At 38.1% G+C, this 20,045-nt stretch overlaps 6 protein-coding genes across 6 annotated transcripts; 2 read left to right on the top strand and 4 right to left on the bottom strand.

Moving 5' to 3' along the window:
* Positions 1-1,233: 1,233 nt before the first annotated feature.
* J7T55_012273 (uncharacterized protein) lies at positions 1,234-2,753 on the bottom strand (the record flags this gene model as incomplete). The annotated part of the gene is made up of 2 exons (XM_053137142.1): positions 1,234-1,827; positions 1,896-2,753. The coding sequence occupies 2 exons, from the start codon at positions 2,751-2,753 to the stop codon at positions 1,234-1,236; spliced, it is 1,452 nt and encodes a 483-aa protein (XP_053000073.1).
* Positions 2,754-3,444: 691 nt separating this feature from the next.
* Positions 3,445-4,532, top strand: J7T55_012272 (uncharacterized protein; the record flags this gene model as incomplete). The annotated part of the gene is made up of 2 exons (XM_053137141.1): positions 3,445-3,485; positions 3,623-4,532. The coding sequence occupies 2 exons, from the start codon at positions 3,445-3,447 to the stop codon at positions 4,530-4,532; spliced, it is 951 nt and encodes a 316-aa protein (XP_053000072.1).
* A 362-nt stretch (positions 4,533-4,894) lies between these two features.
* J7T55_012271 (uncharacterized protein) lies at positions 4,895-5,212 on the bottom strand (the record flags this gene model as incomplete). Its single annotated transcript, XM_053137140.1, has 1 exon — positions 4,895-5,212. One exon carries the CDS (start codon positions 5,210-5,212, stop codon positions 4,895-4,897), a length of 318 nt encoding a protein of 105 aa, XP_053000071.1.
* A 1,806-nt stretch (positions 5,213-7,018) lies between these two features.
* J7T55_012270 (uncharacterized protein) lies at positions 7,019-7,440 on the bottom strand (the record flags this gene model as incomplete). Its single annotated transcript, XM_053137139.1, has 2 exons — positions 7,019-7,260; positions 7,350-7,440. The coding sequence occupies 2 exons, from the start codon at positions 7,438-7,440 to the stop codon at positions 7,019-7,021; spliced, it is 333 nt and encodes a 110-aa protein (XP_053000070.1).
* A 648-nt stretch (positions 7,441-8,088) lies between these two features.
* J7T55_012269 (uncharacterized protein) lies at positions 8,089-9,325 on the bottom strand (the record flags this gene model as incomplete). The annotated part of the gene is made up of 3 exons (XM_053137138.1): positions 8,089-8,415; positions 8,515-8,628; positions 9,083-9,325. 3 exons carry the CDS (start codon positions 9,323-9,325, stop codon positions 8,089-8,091), a joined length of 684 nt encoding a protein of 227 aa, XP_053000069.1.
* Positions 9,326-9,915: 590 nt separating this feature from the next.
* On the top strand, positions 9,916-11,211 carry J7T55_012268 (FAD/NAD(P)-binding domain-containing protein; the record flags this gene model as incomplete). Its single annotated transcript, XM_053137137.1, has 1 exon — positions 9,916-11,211. The coding sequence occupies one exon, from the start codon at positions 9,916-9,918 to the stop codon at positions 11,209-11,211; it is 1,296 nt and encodes a 431-aa protein (XP_053000068.1).
* Positions 11,212-20,045: the final 8,834 nt, after the last annotated feature.

Raw genomic sequence — 20,045 nt, 5'->3', positions numbered from 1 at the left:
TTTGATGTTCACCGACCTGCCGGTGCATTTGCTGATCCACAAATGTCCGATCCCCGCGGGGAGGACCCGAATTTTGCTGGGGAAATATCCACTTTTATGGAACAGCAAAGTACAAACTAGGAAGTTCTGGGTAGAGAAGATCACTTGAAACGCCACAGAATCGGTATGCAAAAGTCCGTATCTGCAATCCATTGAAAGGTGAGAAGTCCGTGTAGAGAAAAATGCTTATCAGTTCAATGATTGTAGCAGGTATCTCGACCGAGAGACATTAGTCTGATTAGAACATCGACTTTGGATTTGGAAGCCCATTACATCTCTGTTGCCCATCGAAACCTTTCACCTGCCAGTGGACTCCATTCGAAGTACAAAGCGCGTGATGCTTCTACACTGCGTCACCTTGTACATCTCTCTGGTCTACTGGAGTCTGTAATTTTCGTGATATAAATTTGATTTTAAAGTCCAGAAGTATTGTCACATAGGGGAATTAGCCTCGATGAAGCGTCTGTACATTGTGCCGTGTTTCCAAATTTGTCGTCCCGTCTGAGGTGACGTCTCGAGGGTTAGGATTGACGCATTAATTCAAGGTGCCACCCTGTCGTCCAAGACTTATGTCGATCTGATCACCATGACAAGCGGGACCGGCCCGGGGACTATGACATGCAACACTATACTATGGCTAGGATTGTCAGGTGCGTGACATCCATACGCACGGCTCTACAGTACGTCGCGCAAGTCTCGACCATTTTATCGTCTAAAGCCCAATGTTGTTATCTTGATCTGTGATCGCAACAGGCGGTGCAACTGAAACCGTGGGCAGGAGCCTCTTCCCGCACCCTTTGTAGAACCCAAAACAGGACAACAGGAGTGTGTTATTCTGCAGTTGATTGGTACCGGGATTGTGTATGTTTTTTATGCTGAACAGGACTTATTGTGGAAATTATTTCCAAACCATCAGCCTCGTTTTCTAGACGTCAATTCTACTCCCTGGGCCCGCCATCTTTCGTTTGTGTATCCCACAACCCTTTCTCAGCCACTGTGCCTTAAATCCCTTGGATACGTTGAAATGACTTACTGAAATATCTGTAAACAACATCCCGGTAATCATTAGACAGTGTGGAAATTTTTAATCTCATTCAGAGGAAAGCCTTTCATTGGAGCCCTTCAAGCTGATAAAATACTACCATTATTGGAAGGACGTTAACCAGCCGACTTGATCGATTGACCTCCCCACCCTCAAGCATAGTTCCAAGAGATGTCGTGGAGACCGTCCGGACTCCAGTATCCTCTCCCACCTCTCTCGGATATTGCTGCCCTCTCCTTCCAGGACATTTTCATCTGGCCCCTTCCTCGTTGCCGCTCGATGGTGTCGATAAGAGACTGTCGATTGCAGTCTTTGAGCCATTGCTTGATCTCCCCATTGACTTCGGGACGGGCTCCTTCTGACAAAGGAATGTCCCATATAACGTAACCGCACTTCCGAAGATACAGATCCTCTGGGCAGTAGGGAATATCGCGAGCCCAAAAGCTTAGATGAGCACCTAGCCATAGACGAAATGGTGCTGAATCCAAGCCATCCGCTCCGTCGTGGTCGATCCCCCATCTCCCCATCAGATGCGCCTCTTGTTCAGAACCCCACGGAATCCTATCGCGGAGATAAAGGCTCCAAGTATTTATGTGTGGGGTGTAATTATTTGGTACAGCTCGCTGAAGATGGACTGCCAGTGCTACTGTAGTGCGTGGTAAGCCTTTTGATACCAAAAGCTGGTGGCGCTGTTGGTATGCATGATTATTATCGAGTTTGAAGAGAAAAGGTAAACCGTAGGTGAGCTGAAATTGCGTGTTAGGATCGCTAAATGCGTGCGTCATTTGTTGCTGAAAAAGTGGGAGACACTCACATATGCCTGCTTATACTCGTTTCGTCTCCCCTGAGCCAGCCAGTCAACCGACTTTGCTCCCCAGTCGACGTCATGAGCAGCAACGTCATCGAATGCTCTCGACAAGATATCCTCTAGGTAGTCATGTATGCATGCAAGTTGCTCGTCGACCCATGGCGAGAAACAGCCAAAGAAGTGACGCACTATGTAAGAGCTTCGCATCTGCCTGACTCGTCTTCCTGGATGAAAATCGTCTTCGTTTCGGAATAATAGGTTGCAGTATATCTGGAAGCGATATAAAGCGCGTCTAATTCGGAATGCCTCTCTTTTCGAGGGGCAAGCCTCCTCAGGTCTCCGTCCCACCATGAGATGTTGAATCAGTGGCAGTCGTTCGCCGGCAAACCGTCTGCAGAAGTACTCCACGACACCGTGAGTCTTGCTGAAGATAGTTGCTATAGAAACTGCTTCCATAAATTGGGAAGTCTGATCACCTAGTCTTGTGCTGAGGGCTGTCGAAAAACCAGTTCCATCCACACTATGGTCGAACATCCACTCCAGGCACCATTCCTGAAACTGAACGCCATCCTGCTGACGACCAATGCCTTCGAAAGCCGATCTGAGTAGAGTGCCGACTTTGACTTCGTCGTTGTTATCCACAAACTTTGTTTCGAAGGCTGCCGCTGCGTATTGCATGAGCTCTGGAGGAATTTGGTTCCTCAATATGCCCTGAACAATACGTTTTGTGTCGTCTCGGAAAGACTGGTAGAATATTGAGTGGCTGAGTATGGCTGAGCCCAACGACTGCATAGAATCCAGCTGTGCCAAAATGAAGGAGGCCAGATGCACTGGGAGCTCGAGAAATGGCGACGAATTCGACATGTTCAAGTTTCACAAGCGGAGGAAAACGACTTTCAAATTGTATGGTGAAATCTCCAAAGGGGCCCATTGGCAGCGAGTATCCAAACCTGAGGTTCCAGTAGATTACAAGGGTTGGCATCCCTCATCCAAAGATGAGTCACTCGTCAGTTTAGGCACCTGTCAGATCTCTCATTTGACGAACGATGAATTAAGGCTAGCACCATGGCGCCGTAGCTGTTGGAGAACTTGATTTCCTGATATTCATCAAAGTTATCTTTGCTTGGTTTATTCCTGATCAGAATGAACTAACAAAGAGAAACAAAGTGCCACTGATATTCACCCTAGCTTGTATCGAGTCTAGGTAACCTGCAGATATTCACCACGCAGTGCCGTGCCGCTAAATTCAGAACACATTTCTAATAATTATTCCGTACTGTTACATTGGCTTCCGCGACCAGAAATGGATAAGCCCAACACATCGTTACGCTCAGTTGGGGAACGAGCGGGGATGCTGGACGTAATAACATCATTGTTCCGGACACCGAGTTAGAAGAAATACCCATGTGCTCTTTTTAAAATGTGTACGCTTCGGAAACAAGTTCTAGAAAGCCTTGATGAGCGACTCCGTTCTGTCTTTCGAGGCCTTAAAAGATGTACTTTCGTCATTTTGCATTTCTTGCCACAGCGTGTTTACTTCTAGTCCGACGCTCCAATGCAAGTTGCACAACCGACGATGATTGCAGTCTCAATGGAGTTTGTTCTTTGGAGACGCAATTGTGCGCTTGTGATCCGGGGTGGAAGTCAGATGACTGCGGGCAGCTTGATCTAATGCCCGCAACCAGATGGACCGGATATAATTATACAAACGTCACACTCCCTACTTACTACAGCACGAAGGGCAATTCCTCGTGGGGCGGGCAGATCATTCGTGACAGGCAGGACAAGACGCTTTTCCATCTCATTATCTCACAGTTCGCATACGGTTGCGGGCTATCTGGCTGGAGACCCTTCAGCACCGTCATCAGAGCAGAGTCCAGAACGGGGCCAGCTGGTCCTTACCACTTTGCTCAAGATCTGCTTGGGCCGTTCCGCCATAACCCGACAACCATTTGGAGCCCTGCAGATGAGAAGTATCTTCTCTACACTATCGGAATCGAGACACAGCTGCCGACAACCTGTAAATCATTCAAGTGGGCCAATAATATCTCGGTTTCAAGCGCACCCGAGGTTCGCGGGCCCTGGTCAACTCCGCAGATCCTGATCAACGGGACGAACCCGACACCATGGCCAATGTGGACCCCGGATGATCCAACTTCTGAGATCGCACTCGGCGCTGAGGACAACATGATCTACGCAGCCGATGATTTCTCCAGCCCGTACAACCTCATCAAGACCATGCCCTGGAATACGTCAGACTACAGCGACCACTGGACTGAGGATCCATTTCTATGGCGCGACAAGCGCGGAAATTGGCATATTCTATGCCACTGGATGATCGACATCACCGAGCGAGGTGAGAAATTTCCTCGGGTAGGAGGACACTTGTTCTCTAGAAACCTGACAGGAGACTGGACTTTCAAGCTCCAGGCAGCATACAACACAACTGTACAGTTCACAGACGGCGGGAGGACGGATTACTACCGCCGTGAACGGCCCAAACTGTTTTTAAGCGATGATGGGCAGCTCACGCCGCTGTTTCTGACCAATGGCGTGCAAGAGTTTAACAGCTCAGGCAGTTATACGTTGATCCAACCGATCGGAAAGGGTGCGGAGACATTTGAAAGAAAACTGGGATTGTGATCTCCTTCTGATGGTGTGTTGCTCAAGATGAGAAGAGGCGCTTTAGCTCCAGTAGTTGGATAAACACTTCACATCTACGCATGGGCGACTCACAATTTACAGCTTCGAGTAACAGAGAAGAAACACCGGAAATCAATGTTACATTTCTTCTCCTCATAAGAATGAAGGCACATTCCATGTGCTAACAAATTATTTTGACATTGGGTATATGATGCGCCGTTCTAAAGTTGTCTCCATCTATTCCCATCACCACCGCACCTCCAAAAGCCAAACACAACCATTCTATTCCAATTCCAAAAACTGTTGTGTTCCTTTAGTAGAAGTCCCGCCACCATTGTCGATTGAAGAGGTAGGTATGGCAATTAGTGCATCTTGCCGCTGCAGTTCGAGTCCTCCCCCGTGGCGCCCGCCGCCGTACAAGCCTCTCTGAACTTGCAGTTGCTGAGCCCGTTCTCTTCGAGGCGAAGGAAGCCTGATTGAGCGCTTCCAGTGAAGTGGCATTCCTCGAACCCGGAGACACCGATCATTTCCTTGTGTGGCTCGCTTTGTTCGTAGCATGCCGTTACCGTTGCAACGTCGTCTGGTGTTCCGTCGGCGTTGGTGCAGTGGCAGAGCTGGTAGAGCGCACATGCCTGCGTGCCGGCGGCGAAGAGGATTGCGGAGACTGTAAAGAGCTTCATGTTTTCTTTTTTGAAGGAAAGCGTTTGGTGATGTTGTGATTGGGCTTTGTTATGCAAGAATGGAATGATCAAGAACGATGAATGATGGTGAGTTGAGATAGACCGCTGGCAATCGAGTTGATGCTGAGATCATATGACACTTTATAGTCGTGATTCTGCACCATCGCCAGATCGTTGTTAGAGTCTCTCATCGGTGTCCGCAGAGTAATTCCGCGGTTCAGCAGTTGAACTGTGGGTCTTCCAGATGAAAATAAATTTGTTTGCCCCTGATATCACTTAGACTGATATGTAGCTCTTGGGGATGCTACATGTATGTATGTCGATCTTGCTATATATGGGACGAGCAGATTTCTTACACTGACTTGTTGAAGTCATTAATGACGTGTGTGGAATCCAGCAGCCACGAGATAATCTTACTACAGTCCTACATGCTTGTATTTTAACATTTTGACAAGAAAAACGAATGTAATTGGTTGACAGTTACCTGTAGCACACCCACATTCCGCTTCTTTTTTCTGGGCCGTGCTGAGTTTGCACCCAAATGACTTTTAATAGATAACTCGCCCGGCATGGACCATGTAGAGAAACGTGGGGTACTGAATAAGTCAACTGACAACGTCACAAGGCTGAAGAGGTTGCCAAGACGCAGATCTCTCTGTTCTCTCACACCAACAGCCACTTACTTGTACGGAACATGTCGGCCGCCCCTATGAAGTTGACTCATGCAACACAGGAGAAAGAAATCATTTAACATTTGAAGGATAGGCTTCTGGAGAAGTAGCGCTATAAGGCACAGCTTAATGACTCGATGCTGCAGACCAACATTACCAACATTCGACTATGACGAGCTGGACAGTAGGCTCACGGCCCCCAAACACAGTCACCAGAAATCAGTCACCCAGGAAACAGCAGCTGTAGATGGAGCTTGTCTGCTGAAGATGATCTAAAATCCTGATACAACTTCATGTGCGATATTTCTATAGGCTGCGTCTACGATATGCCTTGTGATTATGTCTTTCCCCCCCTCTAGCATATTTGCTGGCTAGTTAAGTAAACAATTTACAATCGACAGCCGATTTTATCAATATATTTTTGAAAACTGTTATGGTTCGAATCTCATGAGATTTGTAAACATTTCGTGATTCAGAATTTCAAGAATGGCATTTGTCTCACAGTGAAGCAAGTCTCATGAGACATACTGAGGAACGCCATTCATGGGATCATCCACGGGCTCTTCATAAAGGCGCAACGAAACATCGAGGGGCCGCTTCCAATTTGGAAATGAAATACAGATTGAGGACCCATTTCCCAAATTGAGTGCAGGCCAGTGCATTTGATCTCCGCTTGCAACACGCAATGCCAGAGATTCTTAATCTGATGTGCCAGTGCGGTGAACCACCGGCAATAAGAAGAACTGTTCAAACTGGAGCTGGAATTCTTGAACATCACCCATTGGCCAAAGCTAGTACACTCGAGTGAGTCATTTCTGTGTGTGTTCGACGACCACAATACACGCCACACTTCACGAGGCGGGGAATCCGGGTTGGTCACCATTCATACACATAGATGCTGGTCGAGATCAGGCATCTGAGGAACTCTGCGAGATTGCAGAGGCTTATGGATTATTCCACCATGTGATGAGTTCTGAATAATCAATGGTGGTCTTTTGTTTTGAATATTTCTTTATGAAGGAGGGGACGAGGCTCTCATATTTTTCTCAGTCCCCAGATGACCACATCACTCAGGAGGTCTACTTTAGCAAGACGTCCAAATGCTACCGATGTGCTCATTTCGGCGACTTTCCGCTTAGTTCTTCTTCTTGGCCGCCTTGCTCTCATCCATTCGCTTGATGATCTCTGCCTCCTCGTCCTCGATCTTTTTGTCGATCTTGGCGCCGCGCGACGGCTCGTTGCCGTGCATCCTCGCGGGGAGGGTGGGGTCGTGCTCGGCGGCGATCTGCTCCTCGGTCTTCTTCTTGCCGCTCCCCTCATTGGGGTCGTTCTGGTCATCGGCGGCCGCGAGGCGGTTGGCTATGCTGCGCTCATCCTCTGTGGGGATTCCGGTCAGCTTGACCCAATTGTGATATTTACCGAGTAATATGCTCGTAGATATGTGGAGTGGAGACGGAAGTACTCACTAGAGTCGTTCTCTTGGTGGGAGTTCTCCTTGCCCTCCTCGTAAGGCACAGGCTGATCCTCCTTCTTCTGGTCTTCTGCGTTTCCTGACATTTTGAATATTGATTTGAGAGAGGGAATTGGGTTCTTGAAAAGATTGAGAGAAGACGGGTGGAATTGGTGTAGGTGATTGAGGATTGTGGGGCCTGAGATGGCTTTATAGGACTGGCGTCAAGGGCGAGATTGTTTGCTTCTGATCTCGTCTCACGGGAGCTGTTTGCTTCATGATGTCATGGCCTGATGACAGTGCCATCGGGCGTCATCCTAAGGGACCAGCTAAGACAGCAGCTGCAGTGTAACAACCTAGCGAGGCGTCTAGACTAATTAGCGCCCGTGAGGTCGATCTTCATCCCGTCTTAGCTAAAGGAAGCCGCTAGGCAGCTCGTAGTCTTTCAGGGGATGGTGGCACCTGGCTTAAAAGGAGAGGAGGCGTGAGGAGGGACTAGGGCGGGAGGAAACGGTATGTCATTAGGCCACTAACTTGTAACCCCAAGTTTACCTGGGAGGCTGAAGTTAAAAAGTCGACCAGGTACTGGCGGGCCGGTTGGCGATGATGTTGCATAAGGGCTCAATGGGCCAATTGCAAGTCATATTTGATAGAATGTGTCTTAAAAGTCTTGACATCAATAATTATATACAGTAGAGAAGAAGTTCCCTTGCTATTATTAGTTGCACACGATTTGGCCCTCTCTCCCTTTGCGATCACCTAGACCCCCAGGAAAATGCGCCCCAAAGGCGAGACCGCCGCATTTCCGACGGGGACAGAGAGGCCACCTCGGCCACATCCTGCTGGCGCTCCATCTCGGCTCGGACGGCATCCCGGACAAGATCCCGCAACTGCTCAGACATTTGGTCCCGAACCTGGTCCCGGACGGAACTCACCTGGTCCCGGACTAGGCTCGGCAGCTCGTCGAGGAGTGCCGTCTTCGTCGCCGCCGATCCGTTCTGGAGCAGCTGCGCCGGACTGTCACTGCCGGCGCGCCCGGATGCGCCCGGCTCCGTCTCGATGGGTGTATCATTCTCGACACCCTAGTGATCTCCCTTCTGGAGGTGCGGCAGTAGTTGGCTTTCCGCCGCCGCCGCGAGCCTGGTGATGCGCGCAAGCCGCACACTCTTGACGAGGCGCACCGTCTGCGCGAGCAAGGACTCGGTGGTGGGACTCCTCCCATCGCTCCAATCCTTGATAGAGATGGCAAGTCGCGCCACGGCCGCAGAGACCTCGAAGGTCAGGTCCGTGATTGTCTGAACACTCAGATCGGGCGGCAGTAAGTGCCCAGAAGCGAGGGCCTCATTGTGCTAAGAGTCCTAAAAAAAATGTTTCTCTCTTAAGTTATACGGCATTGTATTGTCTATCCGAAATTGGTCTGGAAAGCTAAAGCCCTGGGGCAGATCCATCTACTTAGGTATGTCGGCCTAAAGACTGCGGGCTCATCGCCCTACTCACTGCAGGTGCTCTCGTTGGCTAATGCTACATATTATGACAACAGAAGCGCGGGGCTCCCGATGCCGAGGAGGAGATGACAAGATACAACCTGCTAGAATTTACGATGATCATTGCTGCCACCTCTTGCAGCTGAAAATGACTGTAGCCGGCGGGCGGGCAAGCGTTGAACGAGTGATTATAATTTACAGGCCTGATATGTGAGCTTGAAAATGATTGGCAGACATTAGACCGGCAACACTCAAAAGGGCACACCTGAATGTAGGTGTTGCCAAACTTGGCAAGTCTGAACGGTGGAGTCATTTCCAATAATACAGAAGGTGAGAGGAGGGACCCACGATTCGATACGTCCATCCTTTCGATGAATACTCCGGCTAGGCGCGTCTCCAGTGCATGACTACGAAGACTATCGACGAATTGGGAGCTTGTGGGGCAGCTGAGGGCCGGTCCACGTCCTCTATCATTTTCAGACCATATAATGTTGAAACGAAACACCATCACACCAATCTGTATATATATGCAAGGTCCTCCCTCTTCTTTTCTCTTGCTATGTAGCTGCAATCAACTCAATTCTTCTCTCATTTTGACATATAATGCGCCCAGCCCTTCCGCCCTGTCGGCTATGAAAGTCTACCGTCCCTCGTCAATCACGGCACCTAGGAGCCTGCTCAAATTTCACCGGCCATATTTTCCTACGTAGACACGTCACAGACGATTTAGCACCGTGGTGGTGTCGGATCCAAATGGGAGCCTGCAGGGACCAACCGTCCTAGTCCTCAGCCACCAGCTTTCAATAGTATGGCTGCGTCGACTAGGACTAGCAAAATGTGTAATGTTTGTATTCGCAATGAGCGTATTAGCCAAATCTAACTGCAGAAGGGGCCGAAGGCACCCTTTGAATAGAGCCCCTCAATCACGTGACCCTCTACTTACTGCCACAGTAAGATACAGTCAGCACTTGTGAGCACCGCTGATGAAGATCATAGCTGTCAACGAGATGTGTGGCAGTTCCCTTTCTATCATAAGATAGCTGATGCTTGACAGACTGTTCATTCTCCTACATTTATGAAATTGCACTCTTCTCCGTCATGAATTCGAAGACCCCACAACATCCTATCAGAGTCGCCATCGTAGGCGGAGGTATAGCCGGTCTGACCCTAGCTCGGGGTTTAATCGCTCAGCAACATCTCCAAACCAGCGTCTATGAAGCAACGGAGAAGTATCTAGACATAGGCGCAGGTCTCGCTTTTCATGGCAATGCCATGCGAGCATTGGCCAACATCGATCAGGCTCTGCACGATGAGTACTTCGCACGGGCGACACTCATGGCCGATAGGGAAAAGGAGCTTGCCACCACTGTGCTCATCGGCGACGAGGTTGAGGGCGAAGAGAACATCCTCGCTGAGCTGGGGAAGGCGAAGGGACGAAAGACGGTGGCTCGAGCCGACTTGCTCGAAGGGCTGTACAGTCTTCTGCCCAAGGACGTGATTCACCTCGGGTGGCGGCTGAGTCAAGTCGAAGAGGACGGCGGAGAGATCGCCCTCACATTCGACAATGGCACGACTGTCCGAACGGATGTGCTCATCTCCGCCGATGGCATTCACAGCGTGACGAGGAAATATCTACTTGGCGCGAATCATCCAGCTGCCTCCCCGGTCAACCACGATCATTGGTCTTTTGTTATGCGCAAGGTTCCTGCCGCCGAGGCCAAAGCTCTCAATCCAGATCTTCCAAATCGAGTGCCAATCTTCTGCGGCGACGGTGGCTACCTCAATTCGATCCCAATACGATTTGGAGAAGAGATGACCATCGCCGCATATTCGCAGGACCTCACAGCTACTGTCACAACGGACGGTTCAACAGATGCCACCACCAGGGCCGAATTTGACAAGACGCTCGACAACTTCAAGACTTGGCGGAAAGACTGTCAAGATCTAGCCGAGCTCATAAGGCGCGATCCCTCCGCAGGCTGGCCGATATTAGACCACGACCCAGCCCCCTTCTACGCCAAGCGCAGGATATGCATCATGGGCGATGCGGCACACGCCACCTTCCCTTTCAACGGCCAGGGCGCCGCGCAGGCGATCGAGGACGCTGCGGTACTGAACACGCTGTTCAAGGAGGTCGCGAAGCTGGAGGAGGTCGACGCCGCGCTGCAGGCGTACGATGAGGTGCGCAGACCGAGATCGCAGAAGGTCGCTGAACTAAGCAGGCAGTTTGGGCGGATGTATGCTTTCATTGAGCCAGGAGTTGGGCGCGATTTGGACAAGACGAGGAAGATCATGGGTGCTGGCGCGGTTTTTACTAATAATGTTGATCTTGATGCGCAGAACGAGGCTGCTGTTTCAGGGTTCAGAGCAGCTGTCAAAGCAATACATGACTGAAACTATCTTCGATTTGATAAATACGAGTATCTACTAAGAATAAGAAGAAAAAGAGCGAGTAAGAAAAGAAATCGCCGCTGATATAATAAAAGTAACCTACCACTGGTGACAAAAGATACTGAATCTCAGCATTCTGTTCTTGTCCAAAGACTCCAAAATAGGCTCTTACAAAGTTAGACTGATAAAAAAAAGGTTTATATAGAGAGCTCAGACTTCCGCAAAGTTGACAGCAAGGGTTTCTTGCGTATTGCCCTGGGCAAGATAGTTGGCATCCTGAAAATACTATGCCCTGTTAAGAATTTTTTTTCATATATAACAATTGTTGGCTAGGTCACGTATTTGAATATAATGCGCGTTTAGGGATGTTAGTATTTATTTAAGTATAAGTTACTTACTTACTTACAAAAAGCAGCTAAAGGCTATATCCTTTTAAAGCTTATTTATAACTATAAGCCTAATAAACTAATTAGCTTACTATAAATACTAATACTATAATTTATATATTAGCAGTTTTTTATTAAATACATATATATACCTATAAATATTAAAAACCCTTTTAAAAACTATTTTTTATATAATTTAAACTTAAAACCTTAATAATTAAAATAATTACCTATATACCTTAATTAAATACTTAAATAATTTAAGTATTTAATTTCCCTAAATTTATTTAAAAGTTTTTAAAATAAGTAAGTTTATTAAATTTAAATAAAAGTTATTATAATACCTTTATTATTAAAATTACTTTTTAAATTAATATTCAATAATTACTTTTACCTTATAAATAACCTTATTTTAAAATAGTTTATAAACTTATAATTCTACTATTTAAAAAACAAATAAATAAAAACAAATCTTTAAACTAAGCTAGCATTAGCTAACTTAATTAATAATACTAATATAATCTTATCCTAAATATTAAGTAATAATAAAAAAAAATAAAATAAAAAAAAAAATATAATTAGTAAATTTAATAAATTTAATAAATTTAGTAAATAGTAGCAAATAGTAAAAATATAAAATTAATTAATTAACTAATTAACTTTTAATATATAAGTATTAATACTATAAAATCTAACTAAAAATACTTATTAAATATTAAATAGCATTTAGCCTATAAAATAATAATAACCCTTATTATTTAAACCCTTAATATATAAGCTATACTATAAAAACTTATTATAAAATATACTTTTAAAATAAATTTAAAAAAATATAGCCTAAAAGTATAAACTATTAATTAATATAAGCTAATTTAAAAATAATAAAACTAATTTAAAGTTTTACTATTTAAATCTAATATATTTTATTATTATAAATTAATTCCACTTTTAATAATCTTTTCTTTTATTAAATTAATTAATTCTAATCTATATAGCCCTTAATCTTAATAATTAACTTATTAATAATTATAAACTATTTAAATACTTTATTTAAATTAATTTTAATAAATATATTTATTAAATTATTATTACTATTAATTTAGTATAGTTTATAAATCTTTTATTACTTATATAACTATTAAAATACTATTATATTTATTATTAATTGCTTTTTTTTAATAGTTTTTAATTTAATAAAATACTTATAAAAAAAGTATAAATTTATATAAATTACTAATAATACTATAAAAGTATTAAAGTAAACTATAATCTATTAAAAAATTACAGTAAATATAATTCCTATATTAAAGCTATTAACTATACTATAAATCTTTAAAGTAAGTATATTTTATATAACTTTCTTATATTTAATTAAAAATTAGTACAGAATATTATTAATTATCTCTTACTTTATAAAGTTAATACCTTTTTTTTTATTAATTAAAATAATTAAAAAACTAATTTAAAAGCTAAAGTTTTAATTATTTATAAAAAAACTATTTATAAAAACTATAAGTTTAGCTAAAATAAAGTTAATAAAAATATATTATAATTTATAGCTAAAGTTTTATACTTATTATTAAAGTTAATAGTTAAGTTTAATATATATAATATTATTTAAATTTTAAATTTAAATAGTTATAAATAAATTAAAAGCTATTTTTAATTAATATATAAATACTAAATATACTTTATAAGTATATTATTTAAAGTATTTTTAAATATAGTTTAAAGATTTAATATTAATTAAATTAATTTTTATATTTTAACCTTTTTAAATAAAGTTAATAGATTTATTAAAATTTATAATAATTTTTATATTATTAAAGTTAAAAAAGTTATTAATTATAAGTTTAATTTTTAGTTTATAATAAATCTATTCCTCCTAAATCTTTTTCTTTTCTAATATTAAAAAGATAAAAATAACTATTAAAAAGGTATTATTTATTTATATAGCTATAATATTAAAACAGTTTTAATTATAAATAAAAATTAAAAAGTATAAGTTATAAATAAATATTTTTATATCTAACTTATTATAATAATAATAATAATATATTGCTTATTAGTAAATACTTACTTTAGCAATACTATAAAATAGCTTAATAACTTTTATAATAATATTTATTAAATACTTATTTTAAATTTTTAGTAATAAGCTTATAAAAAGTATATATTTTAATACTATTTTAAACTATAAATAAGCTTAAATAATATCTTAAAGCTTAATAACTATACTTATCCTTAATAAAAATAATATTAAAGCTATAATTAAATATTAGCTAACTTTTTATATAATTAATAATTATATTAAAATATCTTTTTTTCCCTTATTATTATACCCTTATATAATAAATTATAACTTTTTATATAGCTTTTTAATTTTACTTTTAATCTTTTAAACTATATAAAACTTAAAAAGTTTAAATATATTATACTTATTAAAATAATAAAGTTTAAATTAAAAAATACTATATCTAATTAAGTTTAATATCTTTCAAATATTAAATTTCTTAAAAAAATTACTAAAAATAATAATTACTTTATTATAATAAAGCTTAAATATAAGCTTATAATTATCTTTCTTTTACTAAATAAATAAAATCTCAGCCAGCTTAAGCTTATTCTTAAATTTACAAAGTTATTCTTATTATTAAAGCTAAAAAAGCTTAAAAAGTAATTAATATCAATCCAAATTAAATTTAATCTATAGCAAAACTTATTACTATAATTCAACACTAGCAACCACCATTACATTATCTTCCAAATCTATATCATTGCTATAATAATATAGTTAAACTAAAGTTAACCAAAAAATAATTAAGCTATTAAATAAATCAAGGGTCATATTATAACCATCAATAGCTAAAAGCTTATACAAGCCTTACTAGCCCTCCTTCTCTCTCTAAACTCAAATATCACTCTACAAAAAAAGTACCAGAATATCCAATATCACTAATCCATTTTAAATATTCAAAACCATATTAACTTACCGCTTAGCAATCAACTTCCTCAACACTTTCATAGCTTTCTAAATTACCTTAGCTCTTTTTAAAATAAACAACATAAATAAAAAGTCAGATATTATCTAAAAATAAGCTCTAAAAACAAAAAATATAAATATAAATCCATCCAAGCTAGCTATATCATTAACAGCTTTAAAAGCTATTTAAAATATAAACTCTATAAAAAACATACTTAAAAACTCAGCATATAAAATCTCATATACCCATTAAACAAAAGCATAATATCGCTTAACCTTTCCAATAAACCAATAAACCTTAATAAATACCTATTTATAAATAATTCCTATAATTCTAATAATACTTTTAAACTCTATAAAAGCAAAGTTAATATTAGTATTATAAATAATATAATTAAGAGGTCTAAAATAAATATTAATTTATACTAAATATAAAGCTTCCTATATATCCTTTACTAATAGAGATAAAAGAAAACGCTTAATTTAAAATAAAGTTACTAAATCAACTACATATAAAACTAACTTATTACTTAAATATATAACATCAACAATAAGCTTATAATTAAAATCTAAATCATCCTTAAAATTAAACTTAAACCTTTTTAAAGCTAAATTATAAAGTTAATAATAATAATAAAACTTAAAAATTACTTTTAAAATAAAAAATTTAATAATATATTTAATATTAATTAACAAACAGATTAATTGCTTAACAAATAAATATTTAAAATAATAGTATAATTATTTAAGTATCACAAATGTAACAGGAATAAAACTAGGGGAGCATTGTTAGTCCCCTAAAAGCGCAAATAAACCCCATAGGCCAGCAGGGCAGGCCTAAAAGGATTCACTATGTGACAGAAGCAAGTCACATAATAGAGCAAAAGGATAACTAAAACAACTAAAGCAACGCTTCGCTCCAAATAATCCAAATAATCCAACACTCCTATTGCTCCAAATAAGCAACACTCCAAATAAGCCACCAAAAGCAACGCTCCCATCGCTCCAGCTAAAAAAATAGACTATATAAATCACGCTCATTACTAATAAATAGTATTAGCTTAAAACAGCTCTTTAGCAGTTAATCTAAATATTTACCTAGAATAGCTATAAAGCTTTTGATCCACTATCATTACACATTGCTCAAAACATCACCACCTTAAACATTCCCTAAACATAAACCCACTTACTAAGTTTATTAGCTAAAAACCAGCTATAATCATCACATTTTAACTACTCTTATTCAAACATTTTACATAAACCCTAAGCAATAACTTACACAGTTACCACCCTCACTTTAACATATCTTCCAGCTACACCCAGAAAAACCTCTAGTAAGAGCTAAACAATAACAACTTTAAACTCTTATAAGCCTAGTACCTTAAAATAGTTAAAGAAATTAAAAAACTCTATGCCTACATCCAGGGATAGGCTAGCTAAAACAACAAAATAGAAAAACTTAAGGCCAAGGTTAGAACACTTCAAAGCGCTGCCAACATTATCAACACCCTAGTTAAACCCAAAAAATCTATCAAGCTCACCAACCCAACCCCCTATAATAGTTCCCCAGAACAGTTACAGGCCTACCTCACCCAGGTTAAGGCTTACTAGCGCTTCTACAGCCTTAACAATTAGTCCAATAAAAAACAAGTTATACATACAGCCTCCTTTTTAAAAGAATGGGCCTTAGCATAGTTTAAACCTTACCTTATAAACTTTTTTAAAAAAGATAAGTTTAAATAATGCAAGCAAGAAATTTAGGATATTTTTAGCAACTTTAAGAACTATAAGCTTGCTTTTAGGTTATTCTTCCAGGATCTGGATAAAAAATAGTAAACAAAAAGGGAACTTATAAGATTATGCTAGAAAGGACCTGCTATAACTTATACTATAAAGTTCTGCTAAATCTATACCAGAATTAACTATACTAATACTATAAAGATCTTTATGTTTTATAATAGGTTGAAAGATAAAGTGAAGGATAAACTATTTAAACTGGATTGACTGGACGATTTTATTTAATACATGGAATTGGCTATCCAAATTAATAACTAAATCTATAAGCGTAAACTTAAGAAGAAGGGGCAGGACTTAATACATCCCTTCTGCTAGCAAAATAAGCTAAACTCTGGAAAATAGTACCAGCCATAAATAATAGCTAGCAGGCAGTATTTAAGCTTAATAGAACTTAATGCTGCTTAAAAGAAATTTAGAAAGGATATTAAATGCTATAACTATAGTAAGAAAGGATATTTTATATGAGATTGCTGAAGTAAGAAAAAGGATGATTGGAAACTAGTACTAGAGCAATAATAGGCCAATCTAGCTACTAAGGAACCCGCGGAAAACTATATATCCATAAGCTAGACAGTGTGCTATAATAATAACTATAATATGCACTTTTTAAGCAAAGAAGCGTTAGGATAGTTCCTAAAGGCGCTTAAGGGCTAGAAGACTTTTGTAGTAGTAGAATGAAAGCTACTTGCAATTGCAGTTGGCATTAACTAGGTAGCACTTTTAGATCTAAAGGACTGGAACCCTTATAAGTAGGTAGGTAAGGTACCCCCTATGGCACCTAATACTAGTATTACCCGAATTGTAATCCCAGGATGGGATAGAAGCGTAGTAATATTAGCGGTTTATAAAAAACTCCCTGCGCTGCTACTAGCGCGTTTTCCTAACAACAACCTTTAAATGTACTATTAGCACCTAAACTATAAGGAAATCTTATAAGCTTTGTGCATTTTTAATAGGTATAGGATATACTATGTAAGTAAGATTAAGGAGGATTTCTTTCCTAAACAGCTAAGTATAATAGAGATAGCAAGGCTTTATAAGCAGAAAGAACTGTAATATTAGAGTATCTAATAATACTCTTTAAGCTAAAGATATATAATCCTTAAACTTTAAACAAACTACCCTTTATACTACCTATAAAACCCTAAACTATAAAGGTACTATTTGCAAACTAACTATTAGATACATCTTAAATTAAAACTTTAGGACTAGTACTAATACTGCTAACTTGATATAGTTTCACTACTTAATAAAGAAAATATAATACTAAAAGACCTCACTACTACAGTATAAGCGCTAAGAGTAGTAAAAGGGCTTATATAAAAAGCTATCTAATAGATTAAAAAGATTTTAGTAAAAAACTAGATAATAAAAAACAATTAAAGCTAAGTTTAAATAAACCTTAATTAGCTTTAACTAATATAAAAAGGTCTCTCTATATAATAAATACTAGAGAATACAAGTATATAAAAATTATACTATAAATTAAATAATAACCCTTTATAGCACTCCTAAATAGTAGAGTATAAGGAAACTTTATATTACTAATAGTAGTAAACTAATATAAGATATTATAGTAATAGAAAACGGAACTTTATGCACTTAGTACTATTAACGGATAAGAGGTACTTTATAAAAATAGGATTATTGATATAGAGACTAATTATCTACTAGTTATTTTTAATAACTATAAGGAAATTATTTAGTTTAATATTATAGATATAGCAAAATACAAAATTATATTAGGGATTTTATAGCTTAGGAAAAGCAACCCTTAAATTAATTAGACTACTGGCTAAATTTGTTGGGATTAATTAATAAATAGGAAAGTTAAAGATAAAGAAATAAATTTAGTTCCTAAAAATAGCCGCAATACCAGCGCTTATACAGATTTATACAGTAAACCTCTTTAGGAATAAAAAAAAAACTTAGTTACTAAAGCAGAAATAACTAACCCCCTAAATAAGTTAAATAAATAGTAATAGTACTTTAATTTACTATAAACTAAAAAAAAAATAAAGCAGCTAGCCTAAACAGTATAGCAGTAGATATAAGAAATCCAAACAATACTTAAATAAATACACTACCTACTAAAAATCCCAGGAATCACAATTACATCCCCAAAAGGAACTTTATAATAAACACAGAAACGATAATATCTAATACACTATAAAATAGTACAGCTGCTACTTAAAAAGTTCATCTATTTCATATAACAACAGAAAAAAATAAATAACCTAAAACAAATCCCAAAAAAGTACCAAAAATACTTAAAGCTATTCCAAACAACACTTAACACCAAACTACCCAAGCACAATTAGTAGAACCACAAGATACCCCTAAAAAAAGGAAGTTACCCCAAGTTTTATAAAATCTACAACCTCAACAAAAAACAGCTTAAAGCACTACAAGAATACCTTAACAACAACCCAAAAAAGAAATATATCCGACCATTTATATTACTTACAGGCTACCCCATCCTTTTCATACCTAAAAAAAACAAAAAACTACACCTCTATATAAACTACCAACAGCTTAACAAAATCACAATTAAAAATCAGTACCCCCTTTTACTTATTAAGGAATTACGCAATAGATTCTAGAAAGTATAATAGTTTATAATATTAGATCTCAAAAGTACTTACAACCTTATTAAAATAAAACACAAAAAAAAATAAAAAACCGCCTTCAAAATAAGGTACAATCACTTCAAATACTTAATTATACCCTTTAGCCTTACTAATATACCCACTTCTTTTTAAGCAATAATCAACAACATTCTACAGAAATACCTCAACCACTTTATAATAGTTTACCTAAATAATATCCTAATCTTTTCAAAAACACTCAAGCAACATAAGCAGCATATACACCAAGTCCTCTAAACTCTCTAAGATGCCAAACTTCTGGTAAAACCAGAAAAAAGTTACTTCTATATATAAAAAGTCAACTTCCTTAAATATACAATCCAACTAAAAAAAATCAAAATACAGGCTTCCAAAATCGCAGCAATTAAGGATTAGCTAACCCTAACCAACATCAAAAAAGTTAAAAGCTTCTAAAGTTACATCAACTTCTACTAACAATACATCAAAAACTATAAAAAATTATCTATACCATTAACTAACCTTACTAAAAAGAATTAACCCTTTAAATAGGGAAAAAAGGAATAGGATATATTTAATAAAATCAAAAAACAAGTTCTCTCAAAACCTATACTCACAAAAGCAAACCCTAAAAAGGTCTACAAAATAGGCACCAATGCCTTAAACTTTACTATCAGAAGAAAACTAAGATAATATAATAAATAAGAATAATTTCACCTTATTGCATTCTTTTTATAAAAACTTAACAAACCTAAATTAAACTACTTAATATATAATAAAGAACTAATAGTAATTATTAAAGTATTTAAAAAATAGAAATACTACTTAATCAAAGCAAAATACTAAATATAAGTATTTATAAACTATAAAAACTTAATACACTTTATAACCACTAAGGAACTTAATAAGCAGTAAATTCAATAGTTAGAATACCTTTTATAGTTCAATACTAAAATTATATATCAAAAGGAATTTAAAAACAAAAAAGCAGATACTCTTAGTAAATAGTTGGACTATTAGCAAAAAGTTCTACTTAAAACCTGTACAGTACTCCATAAAAACTTA

This window comes from Diaporthe amygdali (assembly GCF_026229845.1).
Source record: "Diaporthe amygdali strain CAA958 chromosome Unknown NODE_2_length_3802984_cov_64_841326, whole genome shotgun sequence".
Lineage (NCBI taxonomy): Eukaryota > Fungi > Ascomycota > Sordariomycetes > Diaporthales > Diaporthaceae > Diaporthe > Diaporthe amygdali.
Note: the sequence above shows the minus strand (reverse complement) of the source record. Positions and strands in the feature narration are given on the sequence as shown.